At 42.2% G+C, this 27,108-nt stretch overlaps 1 protein-coding gene across 1 annotated transcript in view; it reads left to right on the top strand.

Annotated features, from left to right (window-relative positions):
• Positions 1 to 27,108, top strand: part of DNAH14 (dynein axonemal heavy chain 14) — a 340,790-nt gene that overhangs the window by 109,826 nt on the left and 203,856 nt on the right. Inside the window, 5 exon segments of the mRNA XM_040347836.1 lie at positions 139 to 480; positions 3,040 to 3,442; positions 9,602 to 9,792; positions 15,338 to 15,583; positions 20,447 to 20,568. Of these exon segments, the coding sequence (XP_040203770.1) occupies positions 139 to 480; positions 3,040 to 3,442; positions 9,602 to 9,792; positions 15,338 to 15,583; positions 20,447 to 20,568 (1,304 nt within the window).

The following is a 27,108-nucleotide window of genomic DNA, read 5'->3' as shown; positions in this document are numbered from 1 at the left end:
TTAGGCGCATAGATACGACGGCGCATCCGTGGACTTACGCGGCGTATAAGAAGATACGCCGGCGTAAGTCCCACTTGAATCCGGGCCGTTATATTTATTTTCCTACTATATTGTGAACATATCTTTACTCTCTTCCAGGTCATACATAAGTCATTGCAAAGGCTAAACCTGGTGCTGACCAATGTGGAAGAGTTCGTGGAGCACTTGACGTTCCTGGGACAGATCTCTTCGGACCTTCCTGCCTTTGAGAAACAATATAATACCATCATCCAGCTGTACTCTGTTGCTAAAGACTATGGTATCAACATCCCTTCAGAGGAAACGGCGATGTATCAGAGCCTAACTCCCTGCTTTCAGCAGCTGAAATCCATGGTTCTCTACTGCGAAGCTAAGAAGGATGAGGACATTGTGAAGTTCAGCGGGGATTTGGACAAGTATATTTCTAACTTGCACTTTGAGTTAATGGATTTCAAGATCAAAGTAAGTTCATTGCCTGCACTGGTGTTGTGCATGTACAGTAATGCTCAGTGTGGTACAAGCATTCCATGAAAGGGTTTTCTGAAGGCAGAGGCTGCTATAAAGCAGATTATAGCTCAGAAAGGAAAGTTGAACGTATCATATTTAGCAAGTGCTGGTTCTACTTTAACACGCACTGTGTATTTCCCTAAAAACTAAAACTAAAATTTGTAGCAGTATAACCTCACCCAATCAGGAAAATGTTTTGCATTATATTTGAATTTCCCCTGCATTCTAATACCCCCTAAAGATGGAGACTTAATAAAGATTTTTTTACCAATCTAGAAATTAAGATAAAAATTATAAATCATCTTTAAACATTTTTTTTTAACAAAATAGCACAGCTGACTCTAATCCTGGATGGGTCTTATTGCTTCATAAAGCTGATATTAGAAGTGGTTTTACATAACTAAAATCTAAAGAGGAATATTTTATACAACAAAAATCTAGGATTTTGAAGGGCCGTGTGCAGTCAATGTAGGGAGAATTGAGAAGGGATGCAGCGTGACAGGCAGGTAGTGAGTCTGCTGGCTAAATGGTGAATGGGCACTGGGAGTTGTGGCTTGATAATCATAGGAAGTACTGGTAGTTTCTTACCTTTATATTGACCAAAATAAAAAATATCTGATTTAAGAAAGAAACATGACATGGATGTGCTGGGAGGACCCAGTTGGAGGATGAAGGGGGGATGGGGGGGTTGGTAGAGCTGTGAAATTGCAAGGGGTAAAAGTGTGTGTGTCTGTGGGGGGCAAGTTGCCTTCCACAGCAGCCTCCTGTCCAACTTGCATCACCCAGCAGCATGCCAATGTCACCCTGTACCTTCACTACAACTGTGCATGCCCAATGCTCCCCCTTGGATCAAAGTAACCAATAGTCCTCTTTCTGCCTTCAGCCTGCACTTGCTTATTCTGAATGATCCCCGCCTTCTCCGATCTCCCAATTCCATTAGCTCTACACCCACCTACAGTCATGCGCCACTATAATACTTTGCTCACTCATCAGCTGTATGTTGTATGTTACCCTGCATTACAGGGTATCTGGTTACTGGGTATCTGGCCCTTGGGGCACTATTCCTCTCACTAATGTCAGTAATTCATCCCAATGACACCAACAAAGGGGCGCTATTACTGCCACTGATGCCAGCAATGGGTTGCTATTCCCCCTATTAAAAACAAAGATGGGGTATTGCTTACTTCCATTGACAGCATTGCATTTTCTAAACATGCCAGCTAAAGCCTAATAGACTGTAAGCTGGCCGTTCATTTAGAAAGTTTGGAGACCCCTGATCTAAACCATTCCATTGTAGCTCTGGCTGTATGTTTAGGGTTGTTGTCCTGCTGAAAGGTGAACCTCTGCCCCAGTTTCAAGTCTTTTGCAGACTCTAACAGGTTTTCTTCTAAGATTGCCCTGTATTTGGCTCCATCCATCTCCCCATCAACTCTGACCAGCTTCCCTGTCCCTTCTGAAGAAAAGCATCCCCACAACATGATGCTGCCACCACCATTGTTGGATGGTGTGTTCAGGGTGATGTGCAGTGTTAGTTTTCTGCCACTTATAGGGTTTTGCTTTTAGGCCAAAAAGTTCAATTTTGGTCTCATCTGACCAGAGCACCTTCTTCCACATGTTTGCTGTGTCTCCCACATGGCTTCTCCCAAACTGCAAATGGGACTTCTTCTGGCTTTCTTTCAACAATATCTTTCTTCTTGCCACTCTTCCATAAAGGCCAGATTTGTGGAGCGCACAACTTATATTTGTCTTGTGGACAGATTCTCCCATCTGAGCTGTGGATATCTGCAGCTTCTCCAGAGTTACCATGAGCCTCTTGGCTGCTTCTCTGATTAATGATCTCCTTGCCTGGCCTGTCAGTTTAGGTGGACGGCCATGTCTTGGTAGGTTTGCAGTTGTGCCATACTCTTTCCATTTTTGGATGATGGATTGAACAGTTCTCCTTGAGATGTTCAAAGCTTGGAGTTTTTTTTTTATAACCTAACCCTGCTTTAAACTTCTCCACATTTTTATCCCTGTCCTGTCTGGTGTGTTCCTTAACCTTCATGATGCTGTTTGTTTACTAAGGTTTTCTAACAAACCTCTGAGGGCTTCACAGAACAGCTGTATTTATACTGAGATACAATTACATACAGGTGGACTCTATTGACTGATTAGGTGACTTCTGATAGCAATTGGTTCCACTAGATTTTTGTTAAGGGCATCAGAGGAAAGGGGGCCGAATACAAATTAATGCCACACTTTTCACATATTTATTTGTAAAGAAATAATGAAAAACATTTATCATTTTCCTTCCACTTTACAATTATGCGCCATGTTGTGTTGGTCTATCACATAAAATGCCAATAAAATACATTTACGTTTTTGGTTGTAACATGACAAAATGTGGAACATTTCAAAGGGTATGAATACTTTTTCAAGGCACTGTATGTGAACACAGATGTTTGTACACATGGTTGTAACTGACAATGATACCACCACTATTGTTGTGGATTTAAAATCTGTTTATATTGGTAGGTAAGGAACCCAATACTTCTAGAAGTTGACACTTTCCCTCTGGAAGCCAAAGAAGTAATCGTCAACTTGTTGGAAGAGTTTGAAGTTATTGCCAACAAGGCCAAATATTACTCCTCATACCAGGAGCGGTTTGGCAGTTCAATCACTCAGATGAAGGCAAGGTTATTGGATGTGTTGCTATCGCAGAAGAGCTCTGGAGATGCCATCACCACCCAGATGGTCAATGGCGAACTTGCAGAGGTTGAGTCTGATTTGAGTTTGAGGAAGCTCCTTTGGGAAGCCAAAGAAGAATGGGCAAGGCTGTCGGCAGAGTGGAGACTCACCTCATTCGAAAGCCTCAATGTGGACATAATACAGCGAGATGTCAATCGTTTCAGCCACACGTTGTTTATGCTTGAAAAAGGTAGTATGTCATTATTGTTTGCAAGTTTTAAGTACTCTTAAAGCACTGTTTATTTGTGTAGCATAACAATCAAAGCTGACAAAATTCCAATGCCACAATACCAAAATGAAATAAATCACAGAGAGGTACAAAAGAGGCTTTCCCTGGTAATAGGAGCTATCTTGTGCTGTCTGCAGTTAAAAGGACACTGACACTTTGAACAAACGGGCACAATGACAATGTCTCTGAAAAGGGCCCCTGACCCCCTTATTCTCAGATTACCGGTACTTCCGCACAGCTCTTCCACAGTCAACAAGAATTAATACCAAGCAGTTTTGGGAATGGGGGAATTTGTGATCTTCTCCCGTGTGATGGATGGTGCCAGGGCCTAGCAATTGGCTAAAAATACTGTAACTTTACCAAGGGAGTATTGTATTCGCTAACACAACCAGAAAAGACATTCATGAATCCAAATGAGTATCAAGAGGTTGGGGGATGCCATTCCAGAGTGTTAGATTTTAAATGTATTGATATTATGTTATAAAGGTCTCTGAAGCATTTGGTTTAGACATGGTAGCTTTGAGGGCAAACAAGGTTAGTTATGACGACAGAACAGGTGTTATAGCATAGGCCACATCTATTCTTGAAGGTCCTACGTCAAGAAGGTGGGTGGAGATGTTAGTTAAATATACATAAGTGGGCGTTAAAGCTCATCGCAACCTTCTTTGGAAACAAGCCAATTGTGCTTAGTTAGCTGTTAAACCTGTATAAATGTACACGTGGTAAGCATAGTAGGAAGGAATCCTCAGGGTCACCTGACCCACGGGGGTCTCGGGGTCATCGGACTCTGCAGATGAGATGGGAGTTGGAACCCAAAGATGTAACATCTAATTCCTGTTTCTGAATTGCCACCCTGCCATGATGTCTGTAACAACGTAACAATGTAAGCATAAACTGTCTAGCTGTCATAATCGTTGGAAGAATAAAACATCGTATAATGAAGTTATGTCTGAATATTTTGGAACAAAGAACACGCCTGGAGAAGGGAGAGGTTTTGACACATCGCATGACACGCGTTAGAGGCATATGTCTTCTCTATCTCTGTCACCTCTTCCCCCCTGCCCCCCGGCCTTTAACACAGAGACACTTTCACTTTGCCCTGCATCGACAAGGTGACATGTCTTAACCATCAGGGGGTACAGGCATTACACCTGTAAGGGGCCCGCCAAACACCCCCCTCCCGTTTTTTTTTGTTTAACCCCCCACCTTTAGAAACTCGCAGCAGGGGCCCGCCCCCGTTTTTTTTTACATTTTTAGTTATTTATTTATTTTGTCTGACTCCCCCCACCTTTAACTCGCGGCAGGAGAGAGAAGAGAAGACTGGACTTGACTTTGTTTTGTTCGTCAGCACCAACCCCCCACCCCCCCCCGCTTATCATCTCGCGGCAGGAGGAGAGGAGGGCCCCCCCCCCGGTTCTCTGCTCCTGGGAGGTCCTGCCTAAAGCTGTGTAAGGGGTAATTTTGTGATGGCTGCCCTGCCTGTCATGGTAAACATAATGAAAACAAAGGTGCACTGAAAAAGAAGACATTGGAATTGAATTACTAAAGGCAAATAGCCTGTTGATTTTTATGTATATAGTGGCGCTACACCACTGTATATAATTTTTTATAATCTCATATCCATTTTGGGTTATAAAGACAGCTGTAACATTTGTCCCCATAGGGCGGGAGTACTCATTTATTTATTAGGCTGTTGATTTTGCAAGGGAAGTTGCAGCTTGCAAGATTTGCCCCACAGCTTAATGAATAAGGTTAAGCTCTGCTGATGTCCATTATCCAATCATGTGCAAGCAAAAATATATATTTTTTCCCTTGCATCTGATTGTGTATTCTTTACAAAGTGAAACTTCACCACATTCACCAAGCTCTGAGGTAAATTCCCTTGAAAAGTGCAATTTCCCTTGCAAAGTGATCGGCTGCCTTTTTGCATTTAGTATCCCCTTTGTATATTTTTCTCTCTCTTGCAACCTCCTGTGTCCTACCATCCCTCAGTCTGTGCAGAATCTGTATTTTTAAATGACATAGGGGTCTAAGGATGGGACCATTTAACAAAGTTTCACCACTCCTGGAAGTGTCAAATGTTGAAGATAAGGGCAGGCAGAGATTGCAGCACTGAAACAGCGGGAAGGTAGGAGGCACAGACTACCAGAGGGGTGAGTATGCAGTGTCTTCTTTTGCAGGGCACCTTTATTTACATTATTTGTTCCCTGACAGGGTGTCTTTGAGCAGGACTTTTCAGAGTTTAAAATGGAGAACGTGTTCACTTTAGGTTTCCATTTACACTTGTAATACTCCAAAGTTGCATGACTTTGCAACTTTGACACAACTTTGACACAACTTTAACACAACTTTGGATGGGTGCGACTTGGATGTGACTCGTTGTCCCTATGCAAAGACGGACCAACATACAGTAATGACTTTTATGCAACTTTTGAGGGTAAAATTTAATTCTATGAGAGGATTTTGGGATTTTGAGTGAAGCATACAGCTGGAGAGCAACAAGACACTATTATAAACATTTTTATTTCATGAGTACCGTATATACTTGAGTATAAGCCGACCCGAGTATAAGCCGAGGCACCTAATTTTACCACAAAAAAAAATGGAAAACATATTGACTCGAGTATAAGCCTAGGGTGGGAATGCAGAAGCTACTGGTACGGTAAATTTCAAAATAAAAGATAAGTAAGGCAAAAAAAAACTTTTTAGTCTAGACTTTAGCCTATACAGAAATATAGTTTTAAGTCACAGGCAAAGCATGCTGAGTGTTAGAGTCCATCAGCAGCAATAGATGATGATGGATACAAATTGTCAAACTCTGAACCTTCATCTGCATATTAGTTTTACATGTATCACAAAAAGTACCCATAGTGAGGGCATGTTAATCACACACAGCATTATACCGGTATATCTCGTGCTGTGTCACGGAGCTGGAGTCTGAACTGTTTGGCAGCCGGTGTGTGCGCCTCCTAGATCTTGATAGACGGAACACTGATTCATTGAATCAGTGTTTCATCTATCACGATCTAGGAGGCGGGGCTTTTTTACAGAGAGTGGACGGCTGCCTAACAGTTCAATTCACACTCCAGCTCCGTGACACAGCGCGAGACATATACTGCTGTGTGTGATTAAAAAAGCGGAGGGAGGGAGAGGAGAGGCGGCACTTGGATCGGCCCCTAGAAAACCTGCACACACCGGAGCGGCCCGGAGACACCAGAGAACAGAAAGTGTGGCACTGACTCGAGTATGAGCCGAGGGGGGGCATTTTCAGCTAAATAAAAGGGCTGAAAAACTCGGCTTATACTCGAGTAGATACGGTATATCATTCCATACAGTACCTCAATTAGCACAGATTGCATCATATACTTTCAGCCATATTGGTTGGATTTCATATAATAAAATACAGTATAAATGCATTGACAATATATCCACATATGTAAACATCTCCCAAAATCCTCTCCTTTTCTTTTTGCTGTGCAAAACCCGGGATGGAGGCACTCCTGATTCACATTTCAGAGGCCTCATATAAAGTCCCACATTTTTCTCTTTTCTGAAATTCAATTCTATGGCCCTCAAGTTGCATGAAAGTCGGACCAAAGTAGTGCATGAACTACTTTGAAGTCGCTACGACTGAATGGTTATCATTGGAAAACATGGGGTAAGTCTTGTCATGCAACTTTGATGTCCAAAGTTGTGTGACAAGTTGCACAAGTGTAAATGGATTTTAAAGTACAATTTCCACAAACCTAAAGAATGCAAGCTGTGCTTATCATGAATAGAATCAAAAATTGATTATCAGAGCAATGAGTGGGTCCAATTATACAGATATATGAAGTTATATGGAAAGCTTGACTTTATCTTAAAATTTTAAGCTTTTAGGCACCTCATCCTCAGGTCTTCCCTATTGGCACACAAGGTGTAAGGGGGCGGGGGATTTGAAATTCACATTGAAATCAAAGACTTGTATACTAATTAAGTTGTCCTACTCTCTGTATCTACTGATAATTTTTTTCTTTCAATTTTCACTGAAGGTAACCTCTGCTGCTGTATTTTTTCATCAAATGCTCTGTTTAAACAGCCTATCACAATTTTTGCTGACAAATTTCCTTTACATCTCTTTGTAGATTGTAAGCTTTTGGCTGAGAGTGCTGATCGGTCGCCGGTCAGCTGCTGGTTTTTACAGCATACTGGTTTGGCAGAAGCCGGTTGAACAGTCGACTTCAGTCGGTCTGGCTGCCATACACACGGCCCAAAAGTTTTATTGAACCAGCCGATTTCGCCCAAAAATTTGGCCCCTGTGTACTAGACTTTAGTCTCCATCAAGGGTGTTTGTGACAGGCTGGCAATTAGGAGACAGGGTCAGAGCATTGGCATCTTATAAGAAAAAGCACCTATACAAAGACCTTCATGGCAGGGTTGCTACTGTGTTTCCCTGAAAATAAGACCTATCCCGAAAATAAGACCTAGCGTTATTTTCCAGGAAGGCTGCAATATAAGCCCTACACCAAAATTAAGCCCTAGTTTAAAAATCTATTACAGTAGTATATAATGTACAATGTGTGTGTTTCTGTAATATAATTGTGGGGAAGAGAGCTCCAGCGGGTCACAGAAGTGCAGAGCAGCGCTATAACAAAGGTATTTGGCACAATTATATTACAGAAACACACATTGTACATTATATACTACTGTAATAGAGTGGATTATAGGATTTTACAAGCATTTTAACCAGAGCTTTTTTTCTCAGAAAATAGGTGCAGGAACTCAACCACGACCCCGTTCAGATTTCAAAAACAGTAGAAGGGTCTTAAAGGGGCATTAAATACCAGGATTGCATTACATACAGAATGCAGAGTTCAGGGGGTTACACACAGAGTGCAGAGCTGTGACTTGTAAACACAGAAACCAGACTTCTGTGTTTACATGTGATTGTGGTGAGCAGGCACCAAAGGGTCCGAGCTAGAGGTGGTGGAAAAGTTCCCCCAGGTTCCCCCTGAAAAAAAGCCCTGATTTTAACTCAGTTCACACTGGGGATTCCTTTCAGGCAGGGAGAGAGAGGGGGAGAGAAGACAGCACATTACATGGTAAGACCTACCCCAAAAATAAGCCCTACTGTGGGGCAGATTCAGGTAGCTTTTATCTGGAGATACGCCGCCGTAATTTGAAATCTGCGCCGGCGTATCATTACGCCGATTCTCAAAGGCAGATACGCTTAAAAAATAGGCTTCCTCCGCCGACGTAACTTGAATGCGGCGGAGTATAATTGTGTGCAATATTATGTTGACCGCTAGGGGCGCTTCCGTTGTTTTCGCCGTAGAATATGCAAATTACCTAGTTACGTCGATTCACGAACGTACGTGCGCCCGGCGGTAGTTTTTTACGTCGTTTGCGTAAGGCTTTTTCGGCGTAACGTTGCTCCTGCTATTAGGAGGCGCAGCCAATGTTAAGTATGGACGTCGTTCCCGCTTCGAAATTTGAATTTTTTACGTAGTTTGTGTAAGGCGTTTGCGAATAGGGCTGGACGTAATTTACGTTCACGTCGAAACCAATACGTTGTTGCGGCATACTTGAGAGCAATGCACACTGGGATATGTACACGGACGCGCATGCGCCGTTCGTAAAACACGACAGGTCATCACACATTAGCATAAAACACGCCCCCACATTTGAATTACGCGGGCTTACGCTGGCCCCATTTACGCTGCCGCAACTTACGGAGCAAGTGCTTTGTGAATACTGCACTTGCTCCTGTAAGTTGCGTCGGCGTAGCGTAAATACAATACGCTGCGCCGCTGTAACTAAGCGCGCAGGTACCTGAATCTGCCCCTGTGTCTTTTGTTGCCAAAATTAATATAAGACCCGGGCTTATTTTCTGTGAAACATGGTAGATATTATTTTAATGAAAACTGCAGCTATAAAAATAATGGATGTTAAAGCTTCTAAAATATTTTATGCTGTACTCAAAATCTCCAACTAAAAGTTTTGAACAGGAAAGATTATAAAAATTTTTACTGCATGGGTTTACATTCACAGCTCTTGTATGTTCTTACCTTGATAAGTAGGATATGTTGGAGCCAAATTTCTTCTAAAACCAGCTGAAACCAATCTTTGAACCCTTTTTAGGATTACCGCCCAATGATGTTGTGATCAGCCTGAAGCAATCCATCTTGGACTTTAAACAAAGTTTACCCATTGTGGTGGCACTAAGGAATCCGTGTCTCCAAGCTCGACATTGGGATGCCATACATTTCACTATTGGTCGAATGATTACGAGAGACAAGAATTTCACCTTGGGAAATCTTCTGGAATTTAGAGTAAGTGTAATCTAACTAAATTACTGTATTTGAGCAAAAAGTGTTCCAACTCTGAGATTTTTAGAAAATACAAATATGGAATTATGTACCTGGACAGCAACGCCCCTTGAGCTGAGATAATCTTTCCCTGGGGAAATAAATTATATTAATAAAATAAAAATGTAGAAGTTCTCATTATCTCGCTGTTTTTACAGTTTGCCACAGAATTATTTGTCTGATTGCTAATTTCCTGCTTGGTGGATAAACTGTCTATATTTATCCATTAACATGAGGCAAAATTAGAGATTCGCGTTTTGTATGTGCCAGTTAGCAAAATCATTACATAGGAAAACATGCAAAAATATTTGAGCAATAAAAAAAGTTGGATTTTAATTATATATTTTGGGAAACTAGATCTGGATTTAAAAGCTGTCCTGCCTTGGGCCATAAAACCTAAATTGGTTTCTGTGACCTGCAGATTAATTATTTAATTCAAGCTATGCTAGACAAACACACAGTGGTTTTCCACTCAGCAGGACTAAGGATTTCATATTAGACTTATACTAGATATACAAAATTGTCAAAAGTATTGGGACACCTGCCTTTACACACACACATTTGAACTTTAATGGCATCCTGGTCTTATACCCCGTACACACGATCACTTTTTGTGATGAAAAAAAAATGTCATTTTTAAAAACGTCATTTAAAATCATTGTGTGTGGGCAAAACATCATTTTTTGTCTTCTGAAAAACTACCAAAAAAAAACCTTACATTTTTTATGTCGTTTTTTTTAAATGTAATTTTTTGTGTCGTAAAAAATGATCGTGTGTGGGCAAAAATGACGTTTTAAACCCGCACATGCCCAGAAGCTATGTTATGAGACGGGAGGTAAAACTACCATTCATAATGGAGTAAGCACATTCATCACGCTGTAACAGACAAAAAAGCACAAATCGTCTTTTACTAACAAGTAACCAGCTAAAAGCAGCCTCAAGGCGAATAGAACTTCCCCTTTAGAGTGCCGTCGCTTTGTTCATAATTTTTCAAAAACGATGGTGTGTGGGCAACATCATTTTTAATGATGAAGTTGGAAAAATGTCGTTTTTTTTCATGATGAAAAATAAAAAAAATTTTCATCACAAAAAGTGATCGTGTGTACGCGGCATAAGTCTGTAGGGTTCAATATTGAGTTGGCACACACTTTGCAGCTATGACAGCTTCAACTCTTCTGGAAAGGCTGTACACAAGGTTTAGGAGTGTATCTATGGGAATGTTTGACCATTCTTCCAGAAGTGCATTTGTGAGGTCAGGCACTGATGTTGGATGAGAAGGCCTGGCTCGTAGTCTCCACTCTTATTCATCCCAAAGGTGTTCTACTAGGTTGAGGTCAGGACTCTGTGCAGGCCAGCCAAGCTCCTCTACCCCAAGCTTGCTTATTCATGTCTTTATGGACCTTGCTTTGTGCACTGGTGCGCAGTCATGTTGGAAAAAGAAGAGGCCATCTACAAACTGTTCCCACAAAGTTGGGAACATGAAATTGTCTTGGTATGCTGACACCTTAATAGTTCCCTTCACTGGAACAAAGGGGCCAAGCCCAAGCCCTGAAAAACAACCCCACAGCATAATCTCCCCTCCACTAAATGATTTGGACCAGTGCACAAAGCAAGGTCCATAAAGACATGGATGATCAAGTTTGGGGTAGAGGAACTTGACTGGCCTGCCCAGAGTCCTGACCTCAACCCGATAGAACACCTTTGGGATGAATTATAGCGGAGACTACAAGCCGGGCCTTCTCATCCAACATCAGTGCTTGACCTCACAAATGCACTTCTGGAAGAACCTGATATGGATTTTGGGGGGGACCACCACGCCATTTTTTTTAAATGTTGCTGTTTTTTTCAATAATTTTTTTATGTATATTACTGGTTTCTGGCAATACATTAAAACCGCAAGCAATTTTAAATTAATTGTTTTCCTTTGGAAATGTAATTTTTCTGCGGTACTGTTATAAACATGGGAAAAATGCACCACTTTACAGGCACACTCATGCCGCGTACACACGGTCGTTTTTTGTGATGAAATTTTTTTTTTTTTAAAAACTTCATTTAAAATGACCGTGTGTAGGGAAAACGTCGTTTTATGTCTTCTGAAAAACGACAAAAAAAAAAATTCGAACATTCTTCAATTTTTCATGTCGATTTTCAAAACTTTGTTTTTTGTGTCATAAAAAATGATCGTGTGTGGGCTAAAACGACGTTTAAAACAAAGTTTTTAAACCCGCGCATGCTCAAAAGCAAGTTATGACGCGAGCTTGAATGGAACGTACGTGCTGAACGTAACCACGCTTTGCTAGAGCATTTTGAAAAAACGATGGTGTGTAGGCAACGTCATTTTTCAAAATTAAGTTTGAAAAACTTTTTTTTTTTTTCATGAGAAAAAACAATGTTTTTTTACAAGACAAAAAACGACCGTGTGTACGCGGCATAAGGGGACCCCCCCAGGCACGATATTTTTCCTTTTTATTGTTTCACTTTTTTTTTGCATTGATACATGTCCCCTGGGGCAGGACCCAGGTCCCCAAACACTTTTTATGGCAATAACTTGCATATAAGCCTTTAAAATTAGCACTTTAAATTTTTCACGTTCGTGTCCCATTGACTTTACCAGTGTTCGCACAAATATTTTGTCTGTTTGCTTGTTCTGGTGTGAACCGAACCGGGGGGTGTGCGGCTCATCCCTACTGTTCGCTACTGGCCTAGACGCTAACTGGAGGGAATTCTTTAAAAGTGTTACTAATCCCTGGACCCTGTATTCACTATATCTGGTCTCCCACAGTACACAGAACATGGAAATGCAATTATTTTTGTAAATATAAACTGCTGAATACCTTTTCTCATCAGCAGTATATAGCAGCCTTGTGGCTTCTATCAGTTCCTAGTAAACCTTGTAGGAGGAGTTATCATACTGCACTGAGCTGTCCTATCAGGATCCAGGACCCCTGACCTTCTGTCTCGGCAGTGCTGAATAGCCCTGTACTGATCATATGCACCCTCCCAAGATTACAAAAAAACTCTTTAGCAATACACACCAAACAGAGCATGTGCAGCCTGACTCCAAAGGCTCTGTCTTATTCATTCTGTATTCAGTGAAAGAAGGGGAGGATCTGTGCATACAGGATCAAGCAGCCATTTTACACAATGCAAAGGATTAACCCCTTAGGTTCCACAGTGAGTATAACAAGCATGCTTTACTGCAGGGGTCGGTAACCTACCCCCCGGGCCGCACCCAGCCCGCCACCGCTAAATGTCTGGCCCGTCAGTGCACGTGATAAATTCACGTGAATCTGGCCCGTGGACATTTCAACCCCTTCAGAGCTGGCGGTTGGCATTCTTGGCATAACCGATGCAACTAAGAAGCCCCCCCACCTCCTTCCGCCACTCGCCCGGGCTCTCCAGTCCCACCGGCTGGCCAGAGACCCAAATAAAGCCGGAATAGGCTTCAATCGGATCTTGGATCTAGAAATACCTGGAAGCGATGTCATGACATCCGGTTTACAGAATACATAAAGGCAACAAAAAAAAAAATACAGTATTCAAAACAGCCAAACTTGGAGTTTTGGATGCTTTTAAGTGCAAAGGAAGGATTCAGGGTCTTCTAGACCCCTGATCCCTCCATAAAGAGTACCTGTCACTGCCTATTACTGTCACAAGGGATGTTTACAGTAAGTAATCAGAATTTTTTATCCAAAGGGACACAGTAAATAAATAAATAAAGAAATAAAACAAATAATAAATATCAAATCGCCCAACCCTGTGCTTACACAGCAGGGAGGCTGTGTAATATGCAGGGGGGCTGTTTGATGTGCAGAGGGCTGTGTGATGTGCAGGGGGCTATGTAATATGCTGGGGGCTGTGTAATGTAAAGGGGTCCAGAGGTATGGGGGCTGTGTAATGTAAAGGGGTCCAGAGGCACGGTGGCTGTGTAATGTAAAGGGGCCCAGAGGTAGGGGCTGTTTAATGTAAAGGGGGCCAGAGGTGCGAGGGCTGTGTAATGTAAAGGGGTCCAGAGGTGCGAGGGCTGTGTAATGTAAAGGGGGCCAGAGGCGCCGGCGCTGTGTAATGTTATCTTCATTTATTAGCAGGTGATTGCGGCCCTCCATGCATTCACATACATTAAATCTGCCCCTTAAGTGGAAAAAGGTTGCGGACCCCTTCTTTACTGCATAAACAGACTGATTTTACTGTTGTGGGTTTAGTAACATTTTAAGTGGGCAGCCTATTGCATTAGGGTGTGCACCCCAAAGTTTAAACACACATGAATGCCACCTGCAGTCACAGGGAGGAGGCTTTGGTGGTGGAAGACAGTTGATTGAAACTATATTATATTACACCCTAAATACAGATGTAATGTGTTCCTAAGGTTGAACCTAGCCTTTAATATAATGGGGGCATTTACACTAGCCACTGGCACCCCCTACCACCCACCTGATGCCACCCCTGGATAATGCTAATGTACATGGTGATTAGGGTGTGCCCAGGCACACCCGGCACACCCTATGCGCACACCTATGCCTCTATATAACTCTATCCTTTGAGGTAGATTGTTGTCAAAATCTGTTGGATGTATCCATGTGAATATGTCTAATTCATGGCAAGATCTGTCTGTATTTTGACTCCATGTGAACAAAAGAGTGTTTGTTTGATACTTTTGTAAATAAGGGTACTAATACAAAATGTCAGCCACGTGCCTTCCTTGTGAACGTTTTTTATATATATTTTTTTGCTAAGTAAATCTTTTCTTGGAATTCTTACACATTGTTGTAAATTTCAGTATATGTTGTGCCCTCAAAGTCCTGTTTGCCCTCCTTTTTTACTCCTTGTTGCATCTTTCAGGGATGATGACATGTAGAAGTATTGAAAAGTCCTGTAAACTGGTTTTATGCATTTTAAAGTGGTATTAAACCCCAAAATGTAATATATTGCAGCTTACCAATCATTGGATGTGGTGGCTGCCTCAGTTACCTTATTTTAGGATTTTTCCCCCCTCTGTCTTTACCTCTTGATCTGTCCAGTAACACCGCTCCTGTATTACACAGGTGCCACTCTGGATGAAGGAGAACAGGGGGCAGATTTGGACATCAGCATTGTCAGTCTGGGGGGGGGGGGAGTTTTAGAAGTACTAACAGATTTAAATACACTAACAAATTAAAGCCAAACTCCAGCTAATATTTTATAACCAGTTACAGAAAATATTTTTTTTTCTTTTGGGATAAAGGTCTTACATAATATAAAGCTGATTATTTTAGGTGACCCTGCCAGTGTTAAATGACCTGAGCACTGAGCAGTGGTCTTCGATCGCTCAGTTCATGGTGTACAGCCAACGAGGGACAACGGCAGATGGGATCACTGCAGCAGCCATCTAGGTGAGTATGATTGTTAATTTTTTTATATTCCCGGTGAGTATGATTTTTTTTTTTTTTTATTCCCAAAAGTATCTTTTAAGAAACTTATTTATGATTATATTTCCTGATTGTGTTCTGTTTTTTTTTTCTTTGCAATTTAGATATTTCAGCATAAAGATAAAATAATTGAAATTTCCACAACAGCAACAAATGAAGCCACCCTGGAGGGGATGTTAAATAAAATTGTCACGCTCTGGAATAAAACTGAATTCAAGCTAGCGGTGCACCAGTCTGAACTGTCCGAAATCCTGATTATTGCCTCTGCAGAGGATATTATGACTCAATTAGAGGAAAGTCAGGTTATTCTCACCACTGTGAAGGGCTCTCGTTACTGTGGACCAATCAAGGTAACCTTTCTTGTTGACATTTTTGGGGTGATAAACCCCAAAATGTATTTATATTATTTTTCCTTGTTAAAAGAAACAGGTGTTGAGGGAAAAAGACTGCGCCAACATAAATTGTGAACAACCAAGTCCATATAAGATAATGTCCAATGTAATTGATAAATTCAGGACAGACAACACCCTGGTGCACTAGTTAGCCTTGTGAACCACCACCACATGGACTGCAGCTTACCAGATGGCAAATATATATCAGCAATATACGAAATCCACAGCAGGAAGGCACCGGGGTTATGGAGTCACAGCGTAGGATTAGGATCCAAATCACAAATAAGTGTCAGCCATAGACGGAATCCACAGCGGGATGGATCAAAGGATATGGAACCACAGCGCGGAATAGGAATCCTCAGAAGCCGTTACAAGCCGCCAATCCACAAATCATATGCAATAAAGGAGACCAGATCAAAGCGCATAATGTATAAAACGGGTTTAATAGAAAAGTAAAAATCTGCTTACACACATTCTACGTTAGGAGGAATGGCTCCTGTGTATGCCGGCCGGCATTTGTTTTTACTTGCCTGATTCGCACTGATGTGTGTAAGTAGGTTTTTACTTTTACTTGCATATGATTTGTGGATTGGCGGCTTGTAACGGCTTCTGAGGATTCCTATTCCACGCTGTGGTTCCATATTGAGATTCAGGAATTTAGGTGTAGAGATTGTGCTTCCAATTGCTGGTGAACAAATTACCTGATATTGGTTTATGGACTTTCATATCAATAGCTTTTAGTGGGGGTTTTTGTTTAAATGTCTTTTTTACTATATATATATATATATATATATATATATATATATATATATATATATATATATATATATAATTAGGGCTGTGCAAATTAACTTTTAATTAATCGATTAATCTTTAATTTTTTTGATCGATCAAAATCTTTTTGATCGATTAAAATTCTTTTGATTGGTACTCACCTCTCCGCCGGCTTCTGGGCCTTCAGGGAGTTCCGTCGGAGATCCAGTAACGTCACGGACACCGGCGGGGCTTGCCGTGTCCATCTGAAGGGCTCCTTTGCTGTGCCTTCATATCTGCATGCCGGCGGGACCTTACTATCTGCCACACGCAAGGGCTGTTACACTTCCCTCTATCACTTCCCTCTATCACTTCCCTCTATCAACCTGGGATTCTACAACCATCCACTGGGAGTTGTGATAGTTCCCTTCATGGGACATCTACATGCCGACGGACTGATTTTAACCTCTCCTCATCTGGATTCAGCAGTGGTATCGTTGTACACATTTTTACACCAGTATCATACTTAGCTACATGTTTTTATGACTGCTTTTGGTACCGTTTGGTATTACTCGCACCATTTTTACAGTTTATGTAGCTACATCTATTTTATCTCCAGTGCAATATTTACTTGGTTACCTACTTGAAGACTATAAAAGTTTTAATGCTATTCCCATCGAGCGCTGCCTTTGTGTGTTTTTTGTATCCTGCTATCCATTTTTCCAGTGGTTGGTAGCTGCACTGGGAATCAGCCTGTAAGGAGATCAGCTAAAAGTAGTTGGATCTGTATGTGCGTTATAATTGATCGAAATTAGTCGATTAATCGATTAAAAAAAACGATTAATCAAACAGAAAAATTTTGATCAGTAACAGCCCTAATATATATATATATATATATATATATATATACATATATATTTTTGTTGCCTAGTTCTGGCTTGTAACATTTACAGAACCCAAAATTATTCTGTACAGTAAAAGGTGACATATACAGCAAAAATTTTGAAAAGTGTTCTGTGTGTTCATTATACCTGCGCAACTATTTTGGGACTCATTTACAATTAATGAGTCTTTTAATGTAAAACATTAAAATTATATTATAATAATAGCAACTCGGCATATGAGTTTTTGGGGAATTGCAAGCCTGCCTGAGCAACAATGAACAAAATTAGAAGTGGTGAAAGAGGGGCGAAACTACTACTGCATTTTAATAAGAGCATAACTTACTATGGTGTCGGTAGCACTGCTGAAAACACAAAATATAAACATGAGTTTTTATGTTGAGAACATAAACTTCTGCTGTGCACAAAATGGTTTGAACCCCTTACAGACCCGAATATGTAAAAAGGTCACTGGTGGGGGAAGGTGGGCAAAGTAAGCATAACTTTTGAAATGTATCTAAAAAATAAATTGAATTAGATTTTTTTTTTTTTATAAGGTGTAATGTATAACATATACAATTAATAGACATTGTATAAAATATAACGGAATATATATGATAAAATGGCACAATTTTTGAGAAAAGAGGTAACCGCTAAAGAGAACCAGAGAATCAAACTCCTAGAATCCGAACCTAGGGTGCAGGCAATGCAATCAGAATGCAGGTTTGAATGAAAGAAAGGGCTGGGACAGCCGCACTCCAAATTTTGGAGTGCGGCTGTCCCAGCCCTTTCTTTCATTAAAAAATGGCACAATTTTTGTTATGACAGCAAGGTGTTATATATTCAGTATTTATTAGACATTTTGGGCCAGATTCAGAATAAACTGCGGCGGCGTAACGTATCGTCTTTAAGTTACACCGCCGCAAGTTTTCCTCGTAAGTGCCTGATTCACAAAGCACTTGAGTATAAACTTGCGGCGGAGTAACGTAAAGACGTCCGGCGCAAGCCCGCCTAATTCAAATGGGGCGTGTACCATTTAAATTAGGCGCGCTCCCGCACGGACGTACTGCGCATGCTCCGTTTTGAAATTCCCGCCGTGCTTTGCGTGAAGTGACGTCATTTTTTTGAATGGTGACGTGCGTAACGTACTTTCGTATTCCCGGACGTCTTTAGCAAAAAAAAATTTTTTTAAGTTCGACGCGGGAACAACAGCCATACTTTACCATGGCTCGTCTAAAGTTAAGCCATGTAAAAGCATGCTTAACTTTGCGACGGGAAAAAATTACTAGCGACGACGTAACGAATGCGAAAACCTTTGTGGATCGCCGTAAAAGCGCATTTGCATACCCGACGCTGGAAAACGACGCGAACTCCACCCAGCGGCGGCCGAAGTATTGCAGCCTAAGATCCGAAGGCGTACGAAGCCGTAAGCCTGTCGGATCTTAGCCAAAAGCCGTCGTATTTTGTTTGTGAATCACAAATTAAGATACGACGCGGCAAATTTGAAAATACGCCGGAGTATCAGTAGATACTCCGGCGTATCTCTTCTGTGAATCTGGCCCTTTGATACTAACATCAGTTTTATCTTTTACCTCTGTGGTCCAATTATTGACTTCTGAATCTGATTACAAAGTTGTATATTCAATAATCAGTATAAAATTGTGATTGAGACATACGGTTTTCACCCCTCAACTTTGGGATCTGAATATTGCTTACTAAACCTATTTTTGAAAAAATTTAGCTGACCATTATATAATGGCATGCCTTTAGGTTGGGTAATAAGGTAAATTAAGAATAATGTCACAGGTTGAAAGGATGGAAAAAGAAGAGGAAAAACAACAGCTAAATAAATCAATAAATACATTATAAAAGAAGAGTAAAAGGTTAGAATATTTTTAGTGTTGAATACAGTTTAGAAGGGTTGTAACCTTTTGCCAGAGATTTTTCTTATGTCTCTGTCCCCATTAGAGAGATTCACCCCTCTGTTTGTCTTGTGATCATTGTTACTGGTTTGAAAGGTGATGGAAAATCCAAAATTTTACAGGGGTGAGGGAAAGTCTTCTATTGAGGACAGCCGTTTGGGTGACAACTGTCTAAGAGGAGTACTTCCTTCTTTGTGAAGATTTCCTTTAACTTCCTGTATTGTCTCCAGGGTAGGAAGTCTCTCCCATAGGAGACCCAGACTGCAAAAAGTAAATTGAAAGATGTTTTAACCCTTTTCTAGTCAATTTAAAGACAACAAAATAAATAAAGTTTTGGGTATACCTCTACTGATTTTTAGTTGGCAATGGTTACCAACCATAACTACTATGACTTGCTGTTCTGGTAACATGACCAAACCATTTCCTTCTTTAACAGTAGATATAGTTACATACTTGGTAAGGTTGAATAAAGACATCAGTCCATCCAGTTGAACCTGTGTGTGTGTGTTCATGTCAAAAATAATTTCCCATATCCCTGTATACTGTGTTTGCTAAGATACTCATCTGAGAGTTGTTTTTTTTTAAACTATCAATACTTCCCGCTGACACCACAAATTGTGGAAATGAATTCCATAGCCTTGCCACCCTGATAGTGAAAAATCCCCTATGCAGTTTAAGGATAAACCACTTCTCCTCCAATTTTATTGAGTGGCCCCCATATCTTCTTACACTTCCTGAGACTAAATAAACTAAATAAACATTCCCTATGCCAGAATTTCCATTGAGGTATTTACAGTATATATCGCTATCATATTACCTCTCAACCGTCTCTTCTTCAGAGAGAATTGTAGTCTTTTCTCGTAGCTGAGGTCCTCCAGTCCCATTGTTAACTTAGTTTGCCCTTCTCTGGAGTCTCTCCAGTTCCCATACCTCCCTCCAGAAGATTGGCGACCAGAGCTGAACGGCATACTCCAGATGTGGTCAAACATAAGATGTATAAAGAGGCAGAATTATAGTTTTATCTCTGGAGTACATTCTGCTAGCTTCAAATCTCATTTGCCCCATTCGCCCCATGTAGTTTTCCAGCCCATTATTTTATAATCTCCCCAGAGTGTACACATAATAAAATAAAAAAACGCTGAGAGCATGTTAAAGAAGAACATGCAAAGTCTTTTCTGCCAAATAAAAACTCTACCACCCAGCAGTTTTTGGTTTTTGGACATTAGTTCTCCTTAAAATAATATTTTAATTTATATGTCTTTCAGAACATTGTTGATGAATGGGACAGAAAACTTAACCTCTTTTCCCGTACCATGGAGGAGTGGATGATGTGCCAAAGAAATTGGCTGTACTTTGAGCAAATCTTCCTGGCATCTGACATCCAGAGGTACCGGCTCTATAATAATATTTCCTGTTAGTTTAATGCTGCAGTTATAAGTGGCAGGGGTTGGGACATCTCACTAGATAATCTAAGCAGAGTCCCATTCATTATTACTTTTCTAATAATGAAGTTTAGTTGCTTCATTCACTGACTGGAGGAGTTGTTGAAGCCCTATCTAACTTTCAACTAAATACTTTCCAAGTGCATCAAAACAGAAGGTGTGCAAGGTCTTACAGTTAATTTTAATTCTAAAGTAGTGACATCCTGAGTAGAAAAGTCTGTCCCCTGCCAGCATATGGTAGAGAAGGACCCTTGTGGAAACAGTGCTTTCTACAAATGTTCGACACACCCCATTAATACTCCTAATTGATTAGAGAGTTATAACTCTGACTTAGCATGGGGTGTGTAAGCTCACCCTAGATGTGGTGGATACAATAGTTTTACTTTCTCAAATCGCCTTTCAGGACAACCTTGGAGAGAGCGCAGCTCCGCCTCTTCTGTAGGAAACACCCACAGGCTTTAAATCCCTCCTCTTCCACCATGGCTTCAGTTATTGTGTTTCCTCCGCCATGGTGGAAGCATCAGGTTGGAGCCAGGGAGCTGCGTTCTCTCCAAGGCTGGAGACAGGCTTTTCCCTCATTTGTTTTTCCTTTTTTTAAAGGCTGTGACTAACCATCCCAGCTCCCCCACTGTACCTTTAAGGGGGGATGCTCCGGAGTCCTCTGGTCTCGCCTGCTCACGGGAGCTTTGGGATCCATGGGGGATGCTGCGTCTGGTGCCCGGAGTCCGCAGGTTTTGGCCCCGGTGGTCGGGCAGGTACCGTTTCTTTCAAAGAAACATGTCCTGCATGTCGGTTCCGGGTCCCGGTCTGGCGGGTGACGTCACGCCGGCGACGCAGCGTTTCCTGTGGAGGCGTGGCGCTTGTGGCTCCTGGCGCCTGGAACGCAGGGACTAGAGGGCGGGTTCTCTGACCGGCGCTTCCGTTTCCGGCTCCTATTGATGACGCGGAGCCCGGGAAACTCAAAAACCCAGCGTTTTCCTCTACAGCTGTCTCTCTGCAATGGAGGAAAGAGTTACAGCGATGGCGGATGCAGGCGCCGTCAGCACCGGTCAGGCCCAGGTAAGAGGGGTACAATGGTGCCTTTATTCTGATCCTTATGGGCTTACTATTGTTGTGTTTTTGTTGTTTCCTCCCTATGGGAGCCTGCTCTGCTCTGATGGAAGCTTGTGCTGGGCCATCTAGCAGAAACTCTGGTGGTTGCTATGTTCTATCTTTCTTCTTAAAAGGGACATTTTTCACTCTGGTGGTGGTATTAGCACGGTGGTGGTTTCCCTTGCTTAGCTAATAGAGCTTTGATTTAAATCAGTTTAATTTCTCGTTTCAGGAGAAAACTGCTAGTAAAACTAAACCAGCAAATCCACCAAGCCAAAGGAAATGTCCTTCCTGTAAAAACCCTCTGAGAGACTCTTGGCAGAAAGCCATGTGTAGATCGTGTATTAAAGAACTAGTTGAAGAGGAATCTTCTCAACAAATTAAAGAATTATTTTCATCAGTCAGGGAACTTTCGGACTCACTTAGTTCAGTTAAATCCATGCTAGTACAGAGTTCGGTCCATACTGAGCCCCAGCAACCACCAGCAAGCCCACGAGCTTCCACCTCCAGGCCAGTAGTGGTGGACTCTGGGGATGAGGGGACAAGTACTCTTCCCTCACTTGTAGACTCTGAGGAAGAGGAAGAAGAGGATGCAAGCAGAACCTCTAAATATAAATTATCCCTGGAGGATGTGGATGAACTTTTAGGTGCAATCTACACTACCCTTGATATTCAGGAGGAAAGAGTACAACTATCAGTCCATGATAAAATGTACCAGGGTATGGATGACTCCAAACATAGAGTCTTTCCTGTTCATAAAGTGTTATCTGACACAGTTAAGAAAGAATGGAAAGATCCGGAAAAAGGTCCCTTCCTACCTAAATCTCTTAAGAGAAGATTTCCCTTTGAAAATAAAGAAACCGAGGTTTGGAATAAGAAACCCAGAGTGGATGCTGCCTTTTCACAGGTTTCTAGAAGGACAGATCTGGCCTTTGAAGACATGGGGGTCTTGAAAGATGCGATGGACAAAAGAGCAGATGCTCTCCTTAAAAAAGCTTGGGACTCCGCATCCGCCAGCCTTAAACCAGCCATGGCTTCCACGGTGGTAGCAAGAAACCTGGAATGCTGGGTAGAGAAACTGAAGGGCCACATTGAAGCAGGCACCCATAGGAAAGACCTTTTAGACTCCTTTCCTCTAATCCTTAATGCAATTAAGTACATGGCTGATGCATCAGCCGAATCAATTAAAATGGCAGCCAGATCCTCAGCACTTGTCAATTCAGCTAGGCGCGCAGTCTGGCTAAAAACGTGGTCAGGGGATACAGCCTCAAAGATTAAACTTTGTGGCATCCCTTTTTCAGGGGATTTTCTTTTTGGGCCAGACCTGGAAACAGTCTTAGATAGAACGGCCGATAAAAAGAAGGCTTTCCCAGCCAAGAAGAAACAGACGTTTAAAAAGAATTTTCGTGCTGTTCAACAACCCTACAAAAATAGAGAAGATGTCAACAAAAAACGTTGGATTCCTCAAAAGGGTAGGGGAAGAGGTGGGGTTCTCTTCAGATCTCCTCCAGATCAAACCCCTAAAGACAAATGACAAAACTACTCCAGTAGGGGGAAGATTGTCATCCTTTCTCCCTCAGTGGAGTCAAATATCCACAAGCCCTTTCGTAAAGAACATCATTTTACAAGGTTACAAGCTGGAATTCTCGGAGTGTCCGCCAAGCAGGTTTTACATTACAGCCCTTCCAAGAGACCAGGAAAAGGCTTCAGCCATGACGAACCTTTTACAGGATCTGATTCAACAAGAAGTCATTGTCCAGGTCCCGAAACAGCAGGAGGGTCGGGGGTTTTATTCCCATATATTTCTTGTAAAAAAACCTTCAGGCAAATACCGGTTGATTCTGAATCTAAAGATCCTGAACAGATCAATACGGTACAAACACTTCCGTATGGACACAATTTACTCCATCACAAAACTGCTGTCTCCAGGCTGCTTCATGGCATCCCTGGACCTAAGTGATGCCTATTTACATGTGCCAATAGCACCAGCTTCCCAAAAATTCCTTCGCCTGGCCATCAATCTGGGAACATCAGTATGGCACCTCCAATTCAGGGCCCTTCCATTTGGCCTGTCATCTTCCCCCAGAGTTTTCACAAAGATTATGGCGGAAGCCCTGGAGCCCCTAAAACTGAGAGGGATCTCGGTCGTGCCATACCTGGACGACCTATTATTTTTCGCAGATTCCAGGGATCAGCTTGTAACGAACCTCCAAACGTCACAGACTCATCTCAAAAATCTAGGTTGGATTTTGAATTTAGAAAAATCGCATCTAGATCCCTCTCAGGAGATGAGGTTTCTAGGCTACACCCTAAACTCAGTAGTGCAAAAGGTGTTCCTGCCTCAGGAAAAGATAGACAAAATATTTTCAGCAGTGGGTCAGATCCAGACGAACCTTTCAGTACCAGTCAGAACAGTTATGTCAGTTCTGGGCCTCCTTACAGCTACAATTCCAGCAGTCCAGTGGGCAAGACTGCACTCCAGACCACTCCAGAAAAACATCTTGCAGGTCTGGTCACACCAGGTGCCGTTCGAAAAACGTTTCAAACTATCTGCGAAAGTGAAACGAGCACTATGGTGGTGGAGGGACCCTTCCAATCTAACGAAGGGTCTCCCATGGATTTTTCCCCTGGACAAGCGTCTAACAACCGACGCAAGCTCCTGGGGTTGGGGAGCCCATCTGGAGGGTCAAACCGCTCAAGGCACGTGGTCAAAAATAGAGGCAAAAAAATCGTCAAATTGGCGAGAATTGAAAGCCATTCATTTGGGTCTGATAGCTTTTCAACAGGAGGTCAAAGGACATCATGTACAGATTCTGTCAGACAATACGACAGCAGTGATCTATGTGTTAAAACAAGGGGGAACCAGGAGCAAAGGGCTCATGGACTTAGCCAATCAACTTCTGTCATGGGCGGAAATAAATGTGGCCTCCCTATCGGCAGTCCATCTGAAGGGATCACAAAATCTCCTAGCAGATCTGCTAAGCAGAAAAAGAGTGGTGGAAGCAGAATGGAGTCTGAACCAGGAGGTGTTCGATATGATATCGGAGGAATGGGGACATCCCCAAGTGGACCTGTTTTCAAGTCAGCAAAATACGAAGGTCCAGGAATTCTTTTCTATTCACAGAATGGATCAGGCAGTGGGGATAGACGCCCTAGCACACCCATGGAATTACCGGCTGTGTTACGCCTTTCCCCCTTTTCCACTAATTCCTCTGGTCCTAAGGAAATTCAGGGAGGAAAACACCAACTTGCTCCTGATCGCTCCTTTTTGGCCAAAAAGGCCTTGGTTTGCAACACTTTTGAACCTGGCCTCAAAACCTCCCTGGAGATTACCATACAGGAAGGATCTATTGACACAGGGCTCTGTGTGCCATCCGGAAGCAAGCAGGCTACATCTAAGTGCTTGGTTTCTGAAGAAGACCTTCTAAAATCTAAAGGACTTTCTGATAAAGTAGTTAAAACCCTACTATCAAGTAGAAAAGAGGTAACTAGGTCCATCTACCTCAAAGTATGGAAGAAATTTAACTCTTGGTGTTCTTCCAAACATTTCGAAATCAAGAGTACTATTTCAGTTCTGGAATTTCTCCATGAAGGAATGGAGAAAGGTCTAGCCGCCAGCACCCTGAAAACACAGGTAGCGGCTCTCTCAGTTTATCTTGAAAGATCTTTATCCAAAGAGACTTTAATTTCTAGATTTTTTTAGGGCTCTGGCTCGAAATAGACCGATAGCCCTCAAAGTTTTCCCTTGTTGGGACTTATCTATTGTTTTGCAAGGTCTCACGGGAGCTCCGTTTGAACCTTTACAGAGTGCATCGTTAAAAAGTTTAGTTCTCAAAACAATTTTTTTAGTTGCCATTACATCAGCAAGGAGAATCAGTGAGCTCCAAGCTCTAGCAATTAAGGAACCCTTCCTTAGAGTTTTGCCAGACCGAGTGGTCCTTCAAACGGATCCAGCCTTCCTACCGAAAGTGGCCTCAACTTTCCATCGGTCGCAAGAAATAATTCTACCAACATTTTCCTCAGTTCCGGCTAATGCAGGAGAAGAAGCTTTCCATACACTGGATGTAAGGAGATGTCTGTTACAGTTCCTTTCCGTCACCAAGGAGTTCAGGAAATCAAACGCTCTTTTTGTGGTATTCTCCGGTTCCCGAAAAGGGGAAAAAGCTTCTAAGAGTACGCTCGGTAGGTGGCTTAGACAAGCAATTTCTGAAGCCTATCAAGCAAAAGGAGAAGTTCCTCCTTCTGGGATCGCTGCTCACTCTACAAGGTCAACCGCAGTTTCCTGGGCCGAAAGGGCCGGTGCTACGCCTGATCAGATCTGTAAGGCTGCTACTTGGTCCAGTTTTTCAACTTTTATTCGGCACTACAGGTTGGACTTGCTGTCGGCTGCAGATCAAGCCTTCGGCAGGAAGGTACTGCAGGCAGTAGTCCCACCCTAGGGTAAGTTACTTGGTTATCCTCTCCAAGGTTGTCCTGAAAGGCGATTTGAGAAAGGCCTAGTTAGACTTACCGGTGACGGTATTTCTAAGAGCCTTTCAGGACAACCGCTATTTCCCTCCCTAAAATGTATATAAAAAAGTAAAGTATGTATCTATCATGGTGTTGTGGTTCTCTGTGCTTTGTTTTCCAGTGCCGGAGGCCACACAATAACTGAAGCCATGGTGGAAGAGGAGGGATTTAAAGCCTGTGGGTGTTTCCTACAGAAGAGGCGGAGCTGCGCTCTCTCCAAGGTTGTCCTGAAAGGCTCTTAGAAATACCGTCACCGGTAAGTCTAACTAGGCCTTTTTTAACTTTTGTCACCTGGTGATCCTGACAGTAATGCACGTCCTGTTTACAATGTTTGTACAGTGTCCTTTAGAGTTACCAAAACGATGTAATAGGAGGACACACCTGAACAAGCCATTCAATCAGTGTCAAATCAGGGAGGCCATTGCACTTCAAAGTTGATTGCAGGGATTTCCTCTCACTTATTTTTTTGACTTTGAGACAGGGAATGAAGAGATCTCTGCCTAATAGGACACAAATGTCAAGAAGAAAATACAGGGGTTATAACCCTCCCTTACTCTATTTAAAATGAAAAAACAAAAACACATTTGCCTATAGTTCAACATGGTAATGTTGAGAGAGAATCACAAGCTCCACAAACTCAGCCACCTCGAACCAGAACACTTAGTCCCCATACACACGGGAGGATTTATCCGCGGATACGGTCCAGCGGACCGTTTCCGCGGATAAATCCTCTCGAGGATTTCAGCAGATTTTAATGCGATGGAGTGTACTCACCATCGCATTGAAATCCGCGCCGAAATCCTCTGGCGATGACGTGTCGCGCCGTCGCCGCGATTATGACGCGGCGACGTGTGCAACGCTGTCATATATGGAATTTCACGCAT

The sequence above is a fragment of the Rana temporaria genome, chromosome 4 (genome assembly GCF_905171775.1).
Source record: "Rana temporaria chromosome 4, aRanTem1.1, whole genome shotgun sequence".
Classification (NCBI taxonomy): domain Eukaryota; kingdom Metazoa; phylum Chordata; class Amphibia; order Anura; family Ranidae; genus Rana; species Rana temporaria.
The sequence above is the reverse complement of the archived record's forward strand: the minus strand, read 5'-3'. Positions and strand labels throughout refer to the sequence as shown.